This window comes from Clinocottus analis, unplaced genomic scaffold (genome assembly GCF_023055335.1).
Source record: "Clinocottus analis isolate CAN_PGR_092001 unplaced genomic scaffold, fCliAna1.0.p SCAF_11, whole genome shotgun sequence".
Taxonomy (NCBI): Eukaryota; Metazoa; Chordata; class Actinopteri; order Perciformes; family Cottidae; genus Clinocottus; species Clinocottus analis.
The window spans coordinates 1,255,600-1,273,460 of NW_027175832.1; the positions used below are offsets into that span (position 1 = coordinate 1,255,600).

The window sequence follows — 17,861 nt, forward strand, 5'->3', positions numbered from 1 at the left end:
AAAACCTGACTTAAATGAGCTTACACTGTGAGTAATGTCAATAACCCCAAAATGATGATAATGAAATACTCCCCACAGTAAATGCTCTGACCTTTTAGACCGAGGTAATAACTCAAACGGAGCGTCCATAGCACAAATGTTTGACTGTCACCTCTCTCTGTCTCTCTCTCTCTCTCTCTGCAGGTCCTTAGTGTAGCTGGGAATGCTGCAATGCCACTTGCAGACTGCAGAGTCCAGGCTCCTAAAAAGGGAAGGAGTCTCACTCTGGTTCCTGGCAGCTTGCGGAGCAGCGGAGGCTAAATTAGGCCCGGTTCCTTTGACTTCCAGTCCCCAGAGTCTCGGCAGCCCAGCGGAGGAGAGATGGTGCTCGGGGCCTCTGGTGCTTCCTCAGAGCTTCTCCAGACTCCACCTGGGTAGGTTTAAAAGTGCCAGATGGAGAGACGATACTGCTCAACTTGAGATGAGAGGATCACCTGATGCATTACTGAGAAAATGGAAAAGAAACATGGAGATCTTTTAGCATTTTAAAAACCCATAAATCACCAGATCAACTATCTAGTTAATGTCAACAAACACAATATGCTCTGTTGTTTTTTCAAAAATGAATCTGCAGGAGTTCTTGTTTTCTTGACCCCTTAACTGTGGCTCTGGCCTCAGCGTGGACATACATTAGCCGGTCAACTGAGGATAAATTACTTCCTTCTCAGATAGTTTCCTCGTCGATATTTTTAGAAGCCCGTGTGCTGAAGCAGCCCGAGTGTCCACGCGGCCAAAGTGACGCTACGCCATGAGAGGCCTGCCCGGCGGTTTTGCCTATCCGTGCACAACCGTGCCGATTGGTGGAAAGAGCAGTCAGCTTTGAGAAGCTTTGCACGGAGTATGAAACGTTTGCTCGGCATGATTTCACGCCAGCTCGTGTCTGTAGGTTAACAGAGACTGTCATCCATTACTTCACAGGAAAAGAAGGAAGTAAGAGTTGCAAAAACTGAAGTTGTGTAACACAAATGTTTTTTATTTTAAAACTTCCTCATCATATATATTTTTTGACCCTTCCGATATACAGTTTATTGGGATTATATAAACCACTACACGATGGTACCAAAGTGAAAGGTGACATGTCGCTATTTAGTGCAGATTCCCTTTTTACAACACATTTTCATTCTTGTTTCATGCATGAAAAGTCACCAAAATGCCAGAAATAAGGTTCCTGAAATTGTCTATTTAATCTTCGAAGATGTCCTCATTGCTCTGAAAACCTCCTCATATCCAGTTTATTGGTATTAGAAGCTTCAGCTACGTAGCGTGATTGTGTTTGCGACGTGAAGCAACATGCAGAATCTTTGAAATATGTGGTCTCATTTTTAGAAAAACCCAATAACACTGGCATGAGTCAGAGGCTGCAGCTTGTTTTTTGATTATAGTAAACATGCCACGGTTTCATAATTAAAGTAATATTGATGTATTACTTTCTCCATCGTGTGATGTGTGGCTCGGTACATGCAGCCTGCTCAGTGTGTTAGTTTTTCTGCTGATAAAATGCCCGTTTGCCTCCCACTCGCCGCTGCTCTTTACGCTTCGCTGTGCTGTCCGGCGTGATTGACCGCGTCTCTTTCTCCGCGCTGGCAGGTGCTGAGTGCTGCTGAGTGTTACTGTATGTGTGGGCTTCAGGGGCCTGGTTCAACATTCCAGTGATAGTTTGATCGACACAGACCTTGAGGGGGGGGGGGGGGGGGGGTAGGAAGAGGAGGAAGAGGGGGAGACCAAATGCCCGCACCGCCTCCACAGACATCGTGCTGAGGGCGTTAGTGGAATCCACGGCAGGATTGTTGTAAGAAACTGCAAGTCCTGTTTCTTGTTAACCTGTTGGAAACCGTGCAAAAATCCTCCCATTTTAAGTCCCAGCATGCCCCATTCAGACGATCTTTTGGCATAAAATACGTAATTTTTCCATTTGTTTGAACCGAACGACAATTTTCTGACTGAAACTCCTTCCTAGCAGGACAAGACTTTGTTTTATTGTGATTCTTGTTGCAGATTCTGATTCTTTAGGTCCTAATCTTTCCAAAAAGGTGTCTTATTGACGCTCCAGGAGGCTTTTTTGGGGAATCTGGCTCATATCATGCTGAATGTTCATAGTTACCATCAAAATATCTTTTACAATTGATTTTTTTGCAGATATACATTTTTTTTCCCAAGACTTTGCTGAACAAATACATACAATAAACACAAATATTGTAATTATTTTGGGGTTTCTACGACGACTCAAACATGAGAAAGGAGGTCTTAACGGGTTAAAGTACCACAAGAGCAGCCTTTGCAGCAACCCACTTCCTGATTTAAAAAAAAGCTGTTTCACTGCTTATCTCGCTGCGAACTTAGTATCACAGGCACTTCCTCTTCTCACACACAGGCCGCGCGCACGTCTGTGTGTGCACGTGTGTGCGTGTGTGTGTGTGCCCGCGCGTTCGACACAAAGTGCACACAGTTGTGAAGATGGGGGTGGGGAAGAGGAAGTTATAATTGAAAAAAAAGGGGATGCAGAGAGAGGCAAGGAATAGCAAGGTGACCATATTTGGCAGCAGCAGATAATGCAAGCAGGATATGCAAATGAGATAAGAGTGGTTGTCATGGAGACTTGATGTTGCGCAGCGATGGTTCGTTGTAAACCTGACCACATTTGCGGTATGGCCGTTGCCAAGCAGAAGGTGCTATTATGAGAGGAGGAGGAGAAGAACAGAGGAATGAAGATGTTGGTTCATCCCATGATGCATTGCGGTGGTGTGAGCGACGTTGAAGTGACTTTGTCCGTCCCAGTGCCGCGTCAGCGATAGACACACACACACACAGGTAAGACACACTGCCTCTCTGTACCATCCATTTCTGTTGGAAACTTTAAATCACTTTGGGTTTTATTCCGTGTTTTTTTATAGATTTGCTGTACAAGATTTTTAAAATTGTGTAATTTTTGAGGAGTCCCTTCTTTAAAAAATTACATTTTCTCTGATATCCTGCAAATACGTAAGTAAGCGAGACAGTTTTAAGAAAGAATATATATGTATATACACACACACACACACACACACACACACACACACACACACACACACACACACACACACACACACACACACACACACACACACACACACAGTAGAATACAAATAACTGCAGTGTGTATTAAGGAAATTTAATTAAATTAGATGTAAACCGAGTGTGCAAAATATGTAAAATATATATACACAATAGAATACATTAGCTGTGCAGTGTGTATTGAAGGAAAATAATTCAAGTTTGAACAGAGTGTGCAACATGCAAAGTGTGTGTGTGTATGAAAGAAAGCCAGCGTTGGCAGAATTTTTCTTTTCACACAAATTTGTAAAGAGATCTAAAGTTTGTAAGGAGTTTGGGATGTGAGGAGAGTTTATTGTAAGAAGTTTGAGATGTGAGGAGAGTTTATTGTAAGAAGTTTATTCGATGGTTGCTGCAGTTTGTCTGCAGGCTACTTTTAGACAGACACACTGCTCCAAGAGTGAAAGGCCTCTTTGCGAAGGGTGTTTCCATTCGTTTTCATTTTATCTCCAAGATAAGCTTCAAGCTTGAATGGTGCACACACACACACACACACACACACACACACACACACACACACTCACAATGGTGTCAGGTGGGGACAAGACTGTGCTATTTCCTTTCTCTGTGTTTCAAACCTGACAGCTTGAACTGCACCTGCTTCCTCTCACCGCGTCAAAGTGGAGGGAAGTTAAGAGTAAACTACAAGTACGCAGCAGGGAAATGTGTGTTTGCTCACGAGAAGATGAGTTGCAGTGAGCGTACACACATTCTGTACTATTTTCAAGGACATGTTGAGTAACGTGTGGCACATTTCTAACATCTTTAGATTAAGTGAGCAGAAGTTTGAAGTGTAGAAACTGCCTCAAAGCCAATGAGCTCGGGTGAAATGGCGGAGGGTGAACGCGGCTCCTTGCCTTCCTGCAAGACTGCGTCCTGTTGCTGTGATGGTCTGTAATGGGAGTGTAATGTGTATTTGCGGCCTTAGTGATAGATGAGCCGTCGGAGTTTGGCACACAAACGCTCCGGGACATTTCCTCAGTGGAGTGAGAGTTCGCATCGGCCAGCCAGTCACATTTGCGGAGTGCTGGGAAATAGCAAAGCACTGAGACGATCGGCGAGCTTAAAGGTGGAAAGTTGCATTCATCGGGGAGGAGGGAGGGAAAATATGGGTCGAAGAAGGTGAAGAGTTAGCATTTGATGGCTTGCAGAGGGGTTAGCATGCCAGCCTGTGTTGGTTTAGGGTTCATGTGATCAAACAGAGCGTTAGGGAGCGTCCTCGTGAAACTACTCTTTCAATCGACCCTTTAGCAACACTGCAGCTCGCTTGCAAAATTATCCAAATTGATGCAACAAATGGATAACATAATAAAAGTTACTTTCTCAGACTTTCTCCCTGTGACTAGTCCAGTGATCTGGTTGTGTGAAATTGGTGGAATTCCCCTTTAACGCCACCACATACACCTCTTCCTGTTTCCAGTTGGTTTCGTATGTGACTAGTTTACTCAACCCCAGGGTGTTGATTCCTGTCGTGCTTTGCTTATACCGACACACCTCATTGATGTCCTCCGGAGAGCAACTGTCACACCGTCCTCTTGTCTGTGAGACGCAAGTGAAGATGTATGACTAGTTTCACTTCAAAGACAGACGCTTGAAAAGGAGAAACAGGCCCCCTGTTGTACATTTGATCCTTTTACATGCAGAATAAAACTTGTGGAACTGAATGAGCAAAACATCTGGTGACGCCGCAGCTGGCTTTATATTCACACCTCTGGGAATTTGGATCTGCTGGTTGCGACAAATAGACAAATGGTTGTGGAGGTTCAGGGGATATTTATTGGACTTTGGTGAGACAAAACCCCTGACTTGTAGAGAACATAGTGTACGGAGAAGGATAATAATGAATAGGAAATATGGACCATCGGGGCAGAGGAGTAAAAGAAAAGACGCAGAGACAGAAAGAAGCAGACCGGCTTACACTCGGCTGCAGAGGGGAAATTCCACGTCAGTGTCTGAGTTTCGCAGAATGTCTACATCTGTGGAGGCTTTGCTGATGTGTCTCCCATTGAGCCACAACAGCATCCATCACCATGCTTCTTCATTATGGGTCAGCTCTGTTTGGAGGTTATGGTGACCCGCTCTGGTCATTGATCAGACTGATCGGTACGGACTGTACCTCTTCCAGCGGGGCGGTTTTCCCTCGGTTGGGAATAGATCTCCTTCCTATCACTAGATCAAGGCATGTGCTTTCACTGTTGGGGCTAATAAGAGCACCGTCCTCACTCGCTGCAGCAGAGCGTTGGCTAGCTGAAGGTTAGCACTGCGGCTGGGGGCTCGACCACACATTGTCACCTGGGATTTACGGCCCTGCTGTGTGAATTAGAGATAACTTATCACCAGCTGCATGTTAATCAGCAATAAACACTGTTCCAGAGAGGGAAGGAAAGACGGGCGTGACAATCGTACACAGGAGAAGTAATGAGATATAATGGTTTTTATTGTGCATTATCTCACATACAGGGTTCTTGTGTGTGTCTCTTTGTAAATGAAAATACTTTTCAAAGCTTTTTTTTCCCTCCGTCCAGGTTTCGCATTATGCGCAAAGCACTTTCTCCTTGATCACAGTCAAGCGAAGTGAGTCATAGACAATAAACAGGATCAGACAGAAAACTTGGCGTCGGTGCGCGGCTCAAAATCTGTAAAGATTCCTGCAGATGCCAAGGCCGCTATCTCCATGGCTACAGGATATTGCAGCATCAGGTCCAAATCACATTCGTAGGGATTCCTTCGGCCTCTCTGGCTTTCCCATGGATGCAAAGGTTGAGCCGGCAGACGCCTCGAGTCAACAGCAATATGCAGGAAAGCTTGGCCTCAATGTTGTCTGTTGTTTTTTTAACAATATGTTGCTTGCCTGCAACCAAACTGCACCGGCTGACTCTTTATGAATCGCCGGGTCCAGATTATTCTCACACTTTTACTGTCCTAATCCATTAGGATTACGTGCAGTTCAGTGTGTTCTGCTTTTTAGTGTGAGCGTTGTGGGAGTGTGAGGCTGGAGAGGAGATCCTTCACACACATTCATCTCATCATTCTATCCAGCTGCTGTGTTTCTCCTTACTCCTTCTTACCTCATTAAATCCTTTGTTTCTGTCTCACTCCTTCCTCTCTTGCAGCATTTAACATTAACTACGCCAGCTTTTATTTCTGATTCCCTTTTTCAATCGACATAACTTTCCTTGCTTCTATGTTCAGTCTGTTACTAAAGTCCCTCCTTTTCTCTGTCTTTATATTCTTGCTATGCTCCTCCAATGTCCTTACTCCCTCCCTCTGTCTCCTCTCCCCTTCCTCAGTATTCACTGAATAAGCAAGGGCAGTGTTGCTGTAACTGAACCAGCACTTCCTGGTGTTGTTTTAAGGGGGCGTGGCCAGCTTCAGCAAAGAGGAGACGGAGGGAGAAGGGACTGCAGGATCTGTATGCCCGGTGCAGTCAGGGCTCCCTCTTCCTCCTCCTCTTCCTCCTCCTCCTCCTCCTCCACAGCTGTTGCTACTGCCACCCAGCGAGCGCCACTTTTTCCTCGGGCGGCAGACGGACGATCCAGAGGCTGGTGAGTCAGTAGAGACACAGCCCTGCCCGTCTCAGCACAGCTCAGTGCAGCCACTTCAGGAGGCGAGGGAGGGGGGGCGGGAGACACTAGCGCACACAGCCAATGCTGCAACGTACACACACACTCACACACATACAAAATCACACAGACAAACACTCCTCCTCTCTCTCTCTCTCTCTCTCTCTCTCTCTCTCTCTCTCGGCTCTGCACAGCTCCTCCACTCGTTCGCTGTCGCTTTACTCGCTCACTCGCTCGCCTGTCTTCTGCCTCGCCGCGCTCCGCCTCGCCGCCTGAGAATGGTCCAGCCGGTGCCTGGGGGTCTGCTGCCGCGGCCTGTCTGAACACACACACACACACACACACACACACACACACACACTTAGAGTCCACCGACACGCGGAAGCCAACACACACACCCACACACACACACTGGAGAGCGATGTGAGAGGTAAGAGCTCGGTCGTAACCCTCCTCCCTTGTCTCATTGGTGTATCTAGATCTTTCCTCCCCGTGTGTGTGTGTGTGTGTGTGTGAGTGTGTGTGTGTGTGTGTGTGTGTGTGCTGCAGTCTTTACTTTCCAAAGTCGGCGCCTGTGCATTGGAACACAGGTAGCGATATGGGGATTGTTGGCTTTAGTGTCTGCTGCGTGTGTGTGTGTTTAGTCAGTATGTGGGCCACGGGGTGAACCTCGATTTGTCACGGCTTGTTTTATAGATATATGCACACACACACACACACACACATGCACACATGCACGTACAAACACAGACACGCAGTGAGACACATTCTTGGCTCGAAGCAGACTGTCACACAATAGCTACTTCCTGAGGGTAGCGCTAGTTAACAGGAAAATTCGCTTGTGTGTGTGTGTGCGTTCGTGTTCGTATGTGTTTTGGAGGGCCACGGCTGTTCCAGGAAGCAGCGGAGAGGATCAATAGATCGCCCACTCAGCTTTCATTCCCTCCGTTTGACTCAACGCTGGACGTGTCGGGAGTTATCCTGCAGGGCTCAGTTAACAAGGCGGATGGTAAAATGCGATTCTCACTCGCGTTCTCTTCCCTCCCTTTGCTGCGTCAGTGTAAAGGGGAAGCATGGTTTTGCATTTGTGTGTGTGTGTGTGTGTGTGTGTGTGTGTGTCTGTGCAAAGGCAAACTCCCGCCCCGCTGCATGTAAATTGCGTGTGACATGTGAGGCTGCTGCTACCTTATATGGTGAGCGCAGTATTTCAGTACAGTTGGATCTTGCCAGGCATTCCGGGTCGCGGGAGGCGAGAGTGTGTGAGAGGGTGACTCTGTCTGTGGGAGTGTGTACTTTAGTGTGTGTGTGTCTGTGTGTGTGACTAAGTGAGTGTTTTCATGCGTCTGACAGAGGGGGAGTAACTGAGAGAGAGAGAGGAAGAAAGTTGAAGACAGAGAAAGAGAGGGAAGAACGAGAGAGACGGGGTGAAGCAGACCCAGCGGTTAAAAGGATTTTACTATTCGATTTTTTAACTGGAATGGAAGTAAGTTGTTTGTACTTTATTACGGCTTTGGGGATAGCGTGAGATCGCCCTGTTGTGTTGTTCTTTCTCTCGTGAGTTAAGTTCAGTTTGTCTGCGTGGCTCAAGCAGAGATTACCGGACTGAAGGGATTTTCTTATGTGCGATAATAATCTGACAATAACTTGCAAGTTTTTTTTGCAGCCGTTTATTCTTTTCCGAGAGTCTAAAAACTGTCTGAACGCATGATACTGGTTGAATCCACATGGTATGCAAGAACCGGAGGATCTTCAGAGCTTTAAACTTCAGCCTTCCTTCCCTCCCCTCTTTCTTTGTCCCTCTCCTCCTTACCTCCTCCCTCCTCCTCCCTCTCTCCGGGTTTCCTCCTGGTGGTGCGGTCGTGGTTGGGGCGATGATGAGGAATGTTGTTGTTGTGACTTATTGGGATTCAGGGTGGCTCAGACAGTACCACACACACACACACACACACACACACACACACACACACGAGTGTGTGCACACATGCGCAACACAGACAGATGTGTGGCAGATTGCATTGTTGAGACTTTCTCCCCGCGGTCGCTCTGCTGTTGGTAGACAGAAGCTGGAGGATCGCGCTTCTGTTTGTCGACGTGAACATTTCGGCTAATAACGTAAAAAAGATGGTATCGCTCTCTCCGTGTGTTGACGCGTGTGAACTCGGGTGCAAATCGCTCCACATGTACGTTCTTCCCCCTGATCTGGGATCTGCCCCAGAGACAGGATTAGGCGCATGGCTGAATCTGCGCTGACAGGTTAAGCCTTCATCACACGAGGGCTCGTCGGTACGTTCCTACTGTTGTGACCACACTTCAACCCCCGCGAGCAGCACTTTGACACGGCTCCGGCTGAGTGAGGCGCCTTCCACTTCACGATATTCTAAACTCGACTAAAGTGAACCGACTTCAGAGACGCAGTTGAGTCTCGCCGTGATGTTTTGCAGAGTAGCCGGCGTCCACCTGAACCACACAGCAGCGGCAGTGAGCCGCTGCTCCTGCAACCAGTAATAAGTATCTGCTTGTTTAGTTTGTGTTGTGTCCAGAGGTGTCAACACAAGTTGTTTCTTTTCCCCCCAGTTGAATGAGCCTCCACATCTTAAACCTCTCCGTCTCTGAAGCAGCGATGGATGGCTGTAACGTTCATTAACACACTGCTGCCCCGACAGTCACATGCTCGCTCTCTCAGTCTCCGCCTCGCTTCCTCGCCGTCGTCTCCATCATCGTGACGCTCCGGCTCTGTTGAGCCTCCGCGACAAGCCAGTTGTTGTGGCGGATGCATTAGCGTGAACGTTATCGACTTAATTCAAATTATGCAGATAACTATATACAGTATGTTTGCATGTGATGTACTGATAAAGAAGCTAAACCCACATGTCTAATCACGCCTTACCCTCAAGGGCACAGAGCCTCTATACAGAGTGACATAACCAGGAAAGAACATATTCTATACATATAGAGATGCAGATCAGTACTCTTTTGTTTTGGAGTATTTATTTGCACAATTTAAACAATAAAATACAAATACCAGCAGAGACAAATGAATATTACTGCAGGAAGAGACAAAAAGCCAAATGGGCTTATTTAAAGCCTCCACCTATATAATATTTAACATTTTACAAACCAGTCTTCCTTGGCAAATGTTTCTCAATTTATTTATTTAAGTTTTTCTAAAATGTGTCATCAGTAACTGTGTGGAGACGTTGTCCCATCACACAGACAACACACATGTGAGCCAATTAGACACTCATTAAAACATAAGGCCAGACATTATCCTCATTGACTTCACCACACACACACACACACACACACACACACACACACACACACACACACACACACACACACACACACACACAAAGATGCTGTGTTGCACACACAGTCAGATATTCACACAGCTTGAGAGAATACCCTCTGTCAGGACACATAGAGTTTTGTGTGTTTGCATAGGTTAGTGTGTGTGTGCGTGTGTGTGTGTGTGTGTGTGTGTGTGTGTGTGTGTGTGTGTGTGTGTGTGCGCTAAACAAGAGATCTAATTGTGTCACAGAGGAATCAATAGGCATTGTTTGTTAAGCCTTCCTTGCTTAAGACTCCCTTTCAGAGCCATCTCATTTAATCCGTTGAAAAATAAGTTTTAAAAAAACTGTCCATGTGCATTTATGTCGTCCATAACCTCCACTAATAACAAACCAAACTTAACAAGTATGGATCAATTGTGTATTTCTCCTGACACAGAAGAGCCCTCGGCCTCTCAATGTGTGTGTCAGAGAGAGAAAAGATCAGGAACGCGCTCATGTGACCGTATATGTGCTGGTGTGTGTGTGTGTGTGTGTGTGTGTAAAGGTCAGCGAGTGCGATATCGACATGCTATATTCTGAGCACATGGAGCAGCCGGACCCGTGGTGTTGCATTTCCTCCTCCGTCCTCCACTGAGATGACCTGCCTCAGCACACCGTCACCCTGACTCCACCTTTGTCGATGTGCTGAAGCCGCTGCTTCCACCGAGCGGCTCGTTCTCTGCAGTCAAAGCTGAAAACAGGAGCTCGGGCTCGACGCTATGATCTGTTGGTCAGGTCGCTTTATCAGGCGTTGCAATACAACGAGTAGCTTTTTTATCTCCACGCATAAGTTATTATGTCGAATGTGATCATGACTCATGAGTAGAGAGCCTCCATTAACTCGTGACCTGTCAAGACACGCTAAACTAGACTGATAATGTGCCACTCAGCCATTTCTCAGGAAGTCTTTCCATAACTGTGAAGAACTCCAGCATTTAGTCACAACTTCAAGACCAGACCAGGTTGGAAACAAGCGTGTTCATTCGATCGCTCCAACTTCTTTTTAATCAGTTGAGGCATGCCTCAATAGCCAAACAGCTCTCTGTGTGAAAGGGAACACGACGTCTATGCGTCATCCATCACAGTCCGCCGTCCAAATCGGTGGCAGTTATGCACAGTTTGCGCTTTCAGTGGAGGTTAAGTGTGCAGCGTTTCTACAGCGTTATTTGACTCGTGACCAACAAAGTTTAAAAAGACGGGCGCGCTTGCTTTTCATGTCAGAAACCGTTTGTGCCGTTCAGGCAGAAGGTGGAGTCACGTGACCGCGAGCTGACGACGATCTGCTGATATTGAAAACACACACTTCCTCTTCTTGCAGCCGTGTAATGCTTCTGCCACGTGTCCTAAAGGTCGATAGGAAGTATACAGTCGTTTGCTCTCTCTCCCTCTCTCTCTCTCTCTATCTCTCTCCCGCCATCTTCCCTCTCCAGCGTGGTCGACCTTGCACCAGCTTGCAAGACCTTGGCGTCTGAGGGAGTGCTGCTGAGGATGCTGGTAGGGAATGCAGGCCAGACAGTCACGTTGAGGGCACAGAGGCGTGGATGGAGACACAAAAAATACAACAACCCCAAAAAGGCCAAAGTAGAGAAGGATCCGCTGGTTAAAGCAGTTTAAATTCTGCGGTTTAGAGAAGATAAGTAGATCATATTAATAAGTCATCTATTTGAAATGGACGCCGCGAGCGCAAAGAGCACCAACAGTGAAGTGGAATTAGATCGAGGGAGTGGCACACTGACAAGAAAGAGCCGTAGAGAAGAAGAAGAAGAAGAAATCAATAAGGGAAGGACACCCATGTCCAGACATGATGGATCGTAATGAGCACACATTATCACTCTGGCACTGTCTTCTGCCGCACCACGTCGTCTGTCTCATGGATGCGAGCTCATCTGGCGCGAATAGAAACCGATCAGGCAGCCAGACAGAACGCAGGCGGCGTCTCCTTTTGTGAAACAGCCCACGGCGCCTTCATATTTAAATCATTTTATAACGCGAGTCTCTCCTTCACCGCGGTGGTTGACGTCCAGCCGCGGCTTTTGTTCAGCGCTGATCCTCGCTCACCTGAACTGAACTTATTACAAAGTGTATTTAGGTCGTAAAAAACAAACAAAAACGGTGTCATACTGAGTCGCACCAGTAAACACGTGCACAGCATCGATGTTATATGATGTTACCCAAGGGCACTCGGTGTCACACGGAGAGATTAGACCTGGCCGACTTTTTCGCAGCCGCGAAGATAAAATGATGAAATCTAATTTCAAAGTTCAATCCAGACACACTTGTCTGTGGGGCTCGGGCCGTTGTGGAGTTTGTGTTATGATTACACTTGCGCTCCAAAGGTCACTTGCAGCAGTAATGCTAGTTGTGCTATCGTAGGGGTCAAACAAGGTGAAACTAAATAGCCCCTCCCCTCCCCCCTCACTGTGTAACATATATCCATGTTGCTGGGTCATCATGACTTGGGCCCGTGCTGCTGCAGGGCTCTGATATAGTGTGTTGCAGCGTTGCGGCGCTGTGAAGCCATAGCGGGTTCGTAGCACTGCTGAAGGTTGCAAACGCTGTTCTTGGAAAAGCGATTTCTCCACACAGGGTGTGGTGAGTTACCCGGCTCGTGCGATAAGAGCCGGCCGGGCCCACGGGGAGCCCGGCCGGTCAAACCCCCCCTCGCAAGCAACGCACAATGGATTCACCGAAAAATACTGCCAACATTGTGTGTCAACAACAACAAACAGCCTCTTCTGCATTTAAAAAGTTGTGTTTATGAGCGTATTGCACATATTTTCACAGTAGGCAAGTTCATATCTGTTTGAGATCACAGCAGCTGTGATTTTAATTCAGAAATGAGTTCATGGACAATCTTTATCTGGAATATTTCATGAAAGTTGTTGAAATAAATGTGCAACTTCTTTACGAGAAACCAGGTAGTTATAGAAATAGTGAAATTATTAGTTCAGTCTCTCTCTCTCTCTCTCTCTCTCTCTCTCTCTCTCTCTCTCTCTCTCTCTCTCCGGCAGCAGTGGGTCAGCCTCCTCTCCTCGTCTCCTTCCCTTCGCTCCTCCCCCTCTTCTCACCTGGCTCTCGGCCCAGAATGTTGCTGCAACTCTGCAAACTCTCATTGGTCCCCGCTCTCTCGCACCGCTTTGCAAGAAGGGAAATGACTAACCTCTTCTTCTTCTCCCTGCTGCCCTGCCTCGACTTCCCCTCTGTTTTCACTCTCTTCCTTCTCTTTCACCTCTGAGCACATTTTGCGATGGCCGGCTCCGCTGCGCTCGACTGTAAGTGATACGGGACTTGATCGCATTTTTTCCTGCGTTGACCAGAAGAGGTGGAAAGTTGTGAATGGCTGCTTTGTGTGAGTACGTGCGTGTGCGTGTGTGTGTGCGCAGTGCGATGAGTGTGTGTGCGCACCATGTGTGTTTAGAGCGCAGGGCGGGTGAAAGTTGTATTTGTTTTAGCTGACTCCCCTGCATTTCTGACATTTTTACATATTCCCACAGAGCTTTGCAACTGATAAAAAACAAAACGCCGCGGGTCGGCACCTCCGATGAAAGAGCAAAAATAAACCTGAATGTCTCCTTCGGATGCGGATCATCAACCCTCATCTTTCTTCCTCTTATCTTTCTCTCTCTCTCCCCAGAGGAAGTGCCTTCCCTGATGTCTGCTGCAGCTTCGACCTGCTTCTACAGCTGAAGCTCCTCCCCCTGCCCCCCCGCCCCTCCCTCCCCCGCCGCGCTCGCTTGCTGCCACAGTAACACGAGTAAAAAGGACAGCGGCCGATCCCACCTCGCCGCCTACGCTCCGACCCGCTCCCACCTCCACCTCCATCACCATCCACTCCTCGCAGCGGGGGGCTCCAGCCTCAGCTTTGCCGTCCGCCCTCCACCAGCGGACCGACGCGCCGCCAGGCCCACGCAGCATCTCGCCCACCTTTTGCCTTTTAACCTCCGCCTTCAGCCCTCTGAGCCTCCGCTCGGCCCTCAGCGTCCGTGACCTTCCTGTAGCAGGCTGCACACCCAGACTGTCACCTCCGTTGCCTGCTTCACTGCGCCCGCCCAGAGGGCTCGCGGTTCGGCCATTTTTGCCTCGTCGGCTCGTGAATGTTTTAGGCGAGTCGGCCCGCGAGCGGCGGCTTCGTTCGTCAGGCTTAAGTCTGGATACAAACACGTCTGCTGTTGGTCGATTGATTGATGGGGAAAGATATCCAATAACATTCGTCCCGAAGCATTTCACTCTTGGAGAAAGGAAGCCCTTTCGATCGACGGCGTCGAATAGTTTGAGCGTTTCGTTTCAACGTCTTTAACTTTGACGACGAATAAAACAAAAAAGGCCTCGTAGTCGTGGATTTAAAAAAAAACAAACACTCGTGCTTTATTCGCGCCTGAACAGATTTTTTTGAGCTCGGAATAACGATCGCCGGCGCCTTGAAATGGCGATGAACATGGCGCACATCCGCGACACAAAGTGGCTGACGCTGGAGGTGTGCAGGGAGTTCCAGCGGGGCACGTGCTCGCGCTCCGACCAGGAGTGCAAGTTCGCCCATCCGGCCAAGAGCTGTCAGGTGGACAACGGACGGGTCATCGCCTGCTTCGACTCGCTCAAGGTAAGAAAAGCAGCAGTGGAAAAAAACGGGAAGTAGTCTGGGAAACAGATCTCACACACACACACACACACACACACACACGGATCGTCCACAGATACGAGACCCTGCACGTACGGTCTGCTCGGCAGTTTGAGTGAATGTGAATATATGGAGTTACGCTGGAAATAGCTGTTGTCCACAGTCTGCGTCACGCCGGAGCGCACCATCTGGATGCGGCATGTGCTCCCGTTGATCCCGCCTACTTCTGGTCAGGTGACCGCAGCATGTGATCCAGGGTGCAGAGAAGGAGGGAGTTGGGTGCAGGGGGGGGGGCAGTTGCAGATTTTTTAGATTCAGGAAGCAGCAGTCAGGCGTCTGTAACGCTGCACTGTGGAATTTTCTAGGACAGGCTGAAGTGTTTTGGCGGGTGTTTACTGCGCTCGCTCCAGCCGTCATCCAGGAGTCACATTTCCGACTGATTACACGGCACGTAAGCAGTGAAAAAAACGCCGCCGTGTGCGAGCGCTTGAGCAGCGAAAACACACACAGACGAAGAGGCCGTCGCATGTACGAACCCATATGGACGCCCTGACTGAGCGCAACACGTTTCAACAGCGAGAGAGAGAACGGTGCGATCGCGTCATGGCGTCGCTCTCGCTCAGTCCAACCATTTCCTGTGCAGAGGCCTCGGGGCAGTTAGAGGGGGTTTGTTTGTATCTCTGGATCTCTGGATGTGTTTTTGAACAAAGTCGGGGGCAGATTTGACGCACCGCGTGCAGTAATTTTCCATTTTTAGGCAGCAGCAGAAAAACAAACACCTCTTCTTCTTTCTCTCTCTTTCACAATCTGTCTCTTTTACCGGAGCACAAGATCTCCAGAGATGGGCGGACCTCTGCCCGAAGTTTACAGCATCGACACACACACCCGCCCAAGTTCGGCTGCGTACGTGTGTGTGTGTGTGCGTGTGTTTTACTTCTGTTTGTGTTCTCCCCCTGCAGACACTGGTGACTCGTGGTCATTGGCAGTGTGCGCACAGGGCCGGGTTAGCATGAGGACAGCGAGTGTGAGTCGACTCAGAGAACAGTGTCCATAGCCAGATGTGGACAGAGGAACATTGTCTAAGCGCAGGCTGAACTCTCCCCAAGTTTCCTCACAATGTGCATGTGTGTCATCAAAAATCACAAAGCAGATTAAGTCATTATTGTTTATTACATCTGGAGTCCAAACTTTCCTTCATCAATCTTATGGGTGGAGTTTGACGCAGTCCTTCTCTCTCACATGATCACACTGGAATTAAACAAACCCAGACAATTAATAGGAACAGAAAACAAAAGCCCTTAAACTGATCGCCCAAATGATTTTAGTTTCCCGTTGGACTCTGTTGAAGCGATGTTGCTGTGATGTTAAAACTAGTTTTTCATCGTCAGAGTACGCGCTGATAATGGCGGCCGTATCTACACGCTGCAAGACATCGAGGCGCTAATGTCCCGCTAACGGTCTCCATGTCAGGGCCCCTCATGTAGACAATCGCTGACGACACAGGAGAGCGTTTATCTGCAGGCGGCAGGATCTTGATACGTGAACGTGTGTTTAAGTTGTCATTCGCACTGAGGTAAAGGTCGACCACTGGAAAGGAGTCGCTGGCAGATATATGGAGGCTTTTTAAGGGAACCAAAGGGCCTATTTTAGGGCTTTGGACTCATTTTTCCACTAGGACTTGTGTATTAATGGAGATGGGTGATACTTTTTTTAACCGTATGCCCCATTTTTTCCACTGGTAATGAAAAACAGAGCAGGTCTCTGAAACCCGCAGTGGAAACAGCAGGAGAACGCGTGAGAGAGAGGGAGAAAGAAAGAAAGAAAGATGGAGGAAACCAGAAGCAAAGGCAGTTAGAGCTGCATATAACAGACACAAACATCCAAAACATTGTTTTCCTCTTTCATTGACGCACAAACAGTAAAAAAAAAACAACCACACATGTCGGATTCTACTTGTCACACATGTCCACCGGTTGACATAAAACTCTCGATTTAGTTGAAGCCACATCACTCCCCAAACACACACACACACACACACACTGCACCCTCTTGGACACGTGCACACACTTTCTGCCCATGAGAGAGGATCGGCCTTCTTCTTGAGAAGTGTATAATTAGAACAGGTCTCACATGATCACCAGTGCATAGCTGAGCAGGTCACACCCAAACCCAGTCATTTCCCCAACAGTCTCTCTCTCTCTCTCTCTCTCGCTCTCTCTCTCTCTCGCTCTGACCTCCTTTTCACATGGGGTGCACACACACACACATCCACATACACGGATCACCCTTTAGAAAAACACATGTGCCACGCTTGTAGAGTCAAAGCTCGGGGAATTAGAGCAGGGAATATCGTTGTACCAGAAATAGCCCCAAAAAAAAAAAAAAAAAAAAGAGTTGGATCACCATTTTTCATTGGAAGATGTTCACGGCAGTAATCAGACGTGGATGATCTTCCCCGAAGCGAGACAATCAATCTGAACCGAGTTTCCATTTGGGTCACGGAATTGAAACTAAGTGGTGGTGTGTGTGTGTGTGTGTGTGTGTGTGTGTGTGTGTGTGTGTGTCTGTGTGCACGTCTCCATGCAACATGCATGTGTGGGTGTTCGCTGGCCTTCGACCTGCAGGCTTCGACCTCAGATCGCAGCCCTTTCCGTCGCCCGTGTGTGTGTGTGTGTGTGTGTGTGTGTGTGGCGCTGCGCAGGAGGCCCAGCTATGTGGACGCAGGGTGAGCAGGGTAAATATTTGGAGAAGGCCGCTGGCTGCCAAAGCTCCCAAAACCTAAAGGCGGTTTCGTAACTTCCTCGGTTAATGATTAACTTCTGAGCAATCTGTGTAAACGATTCCCATCTCCTGCTCAACATGTAGTGCTCTGATAGAAGCGATGAGACAGGTGGAGGTGCAGCGTGAGCTCCCCAGCATGTCCCAAACCTACTGGAAGAGTTTTAAAATGATGTTTTTGCGGAAGTAACCTACTTTTTAATGAGTCACTATCACCAGACTGCTCTACTTGCTCCACTAGTACGACAATGGGCTCAGGTTGCAGAAGCAGCTACGCTAACGCCCGCCTCATTAGTTTATACTAGGATGAGTCTGATGTAGGTTACGCTCTCCAGTACATTGACTGCAACACTGCAGCTACACCACACCCACTCAGGGGTAAACTGCCAGCTTTATTTCAAGTACCGTACCGTCCCACTATTATTTGATGCAAGCCTATTCTCG

The 17,861-nt window shown here is 48.0% G+C and overlaps 1 protein-coding gene across 14 annotated transcripts in view; it reads left to right on the plus strand.

Annotated features, from left to right (window-relative positions):
• Positions 1-193: 193 nt before the first annotated feature.
• mbnl1 (muscleblind-like splicing regulator 1) overlaps positions 194-17,861 on the plus strand; it is a 38,331-nt gene continuing 20,663 nt past the window's right edge. For 3 of the 14 annotated variants that reach the window (XM_068601755.1, XM_068601825.1, XM_068601867.1), the window contains exons 1-2: positions 6,794-7,122; positions 13,659-14,621. In XM_068601755.1, coding sequence (XP_068457856.1) covers positions 14,448-14,621 — 174 coding nt within the window. In that variant the 5' untranslated portion in view covers positions 6,794-7,122; positions 13,659-14,447. Of the gene's footprint in view, positions 414-2,717; positions 2,848-6,567; positions 6,675-6,793; positions 7,123-7,572; positions 7,702-7,883; positions 8,176-13,016; positions 13,297-13,357; positions 13,378-13,658; positions 14,622-17,861 lie in introns of those variants that run through there. The other 11 variants (XM_068601780.1, XM_068601788.1, XM_068601807.1 and 8 more) reach the window with 11 other exon arrangements.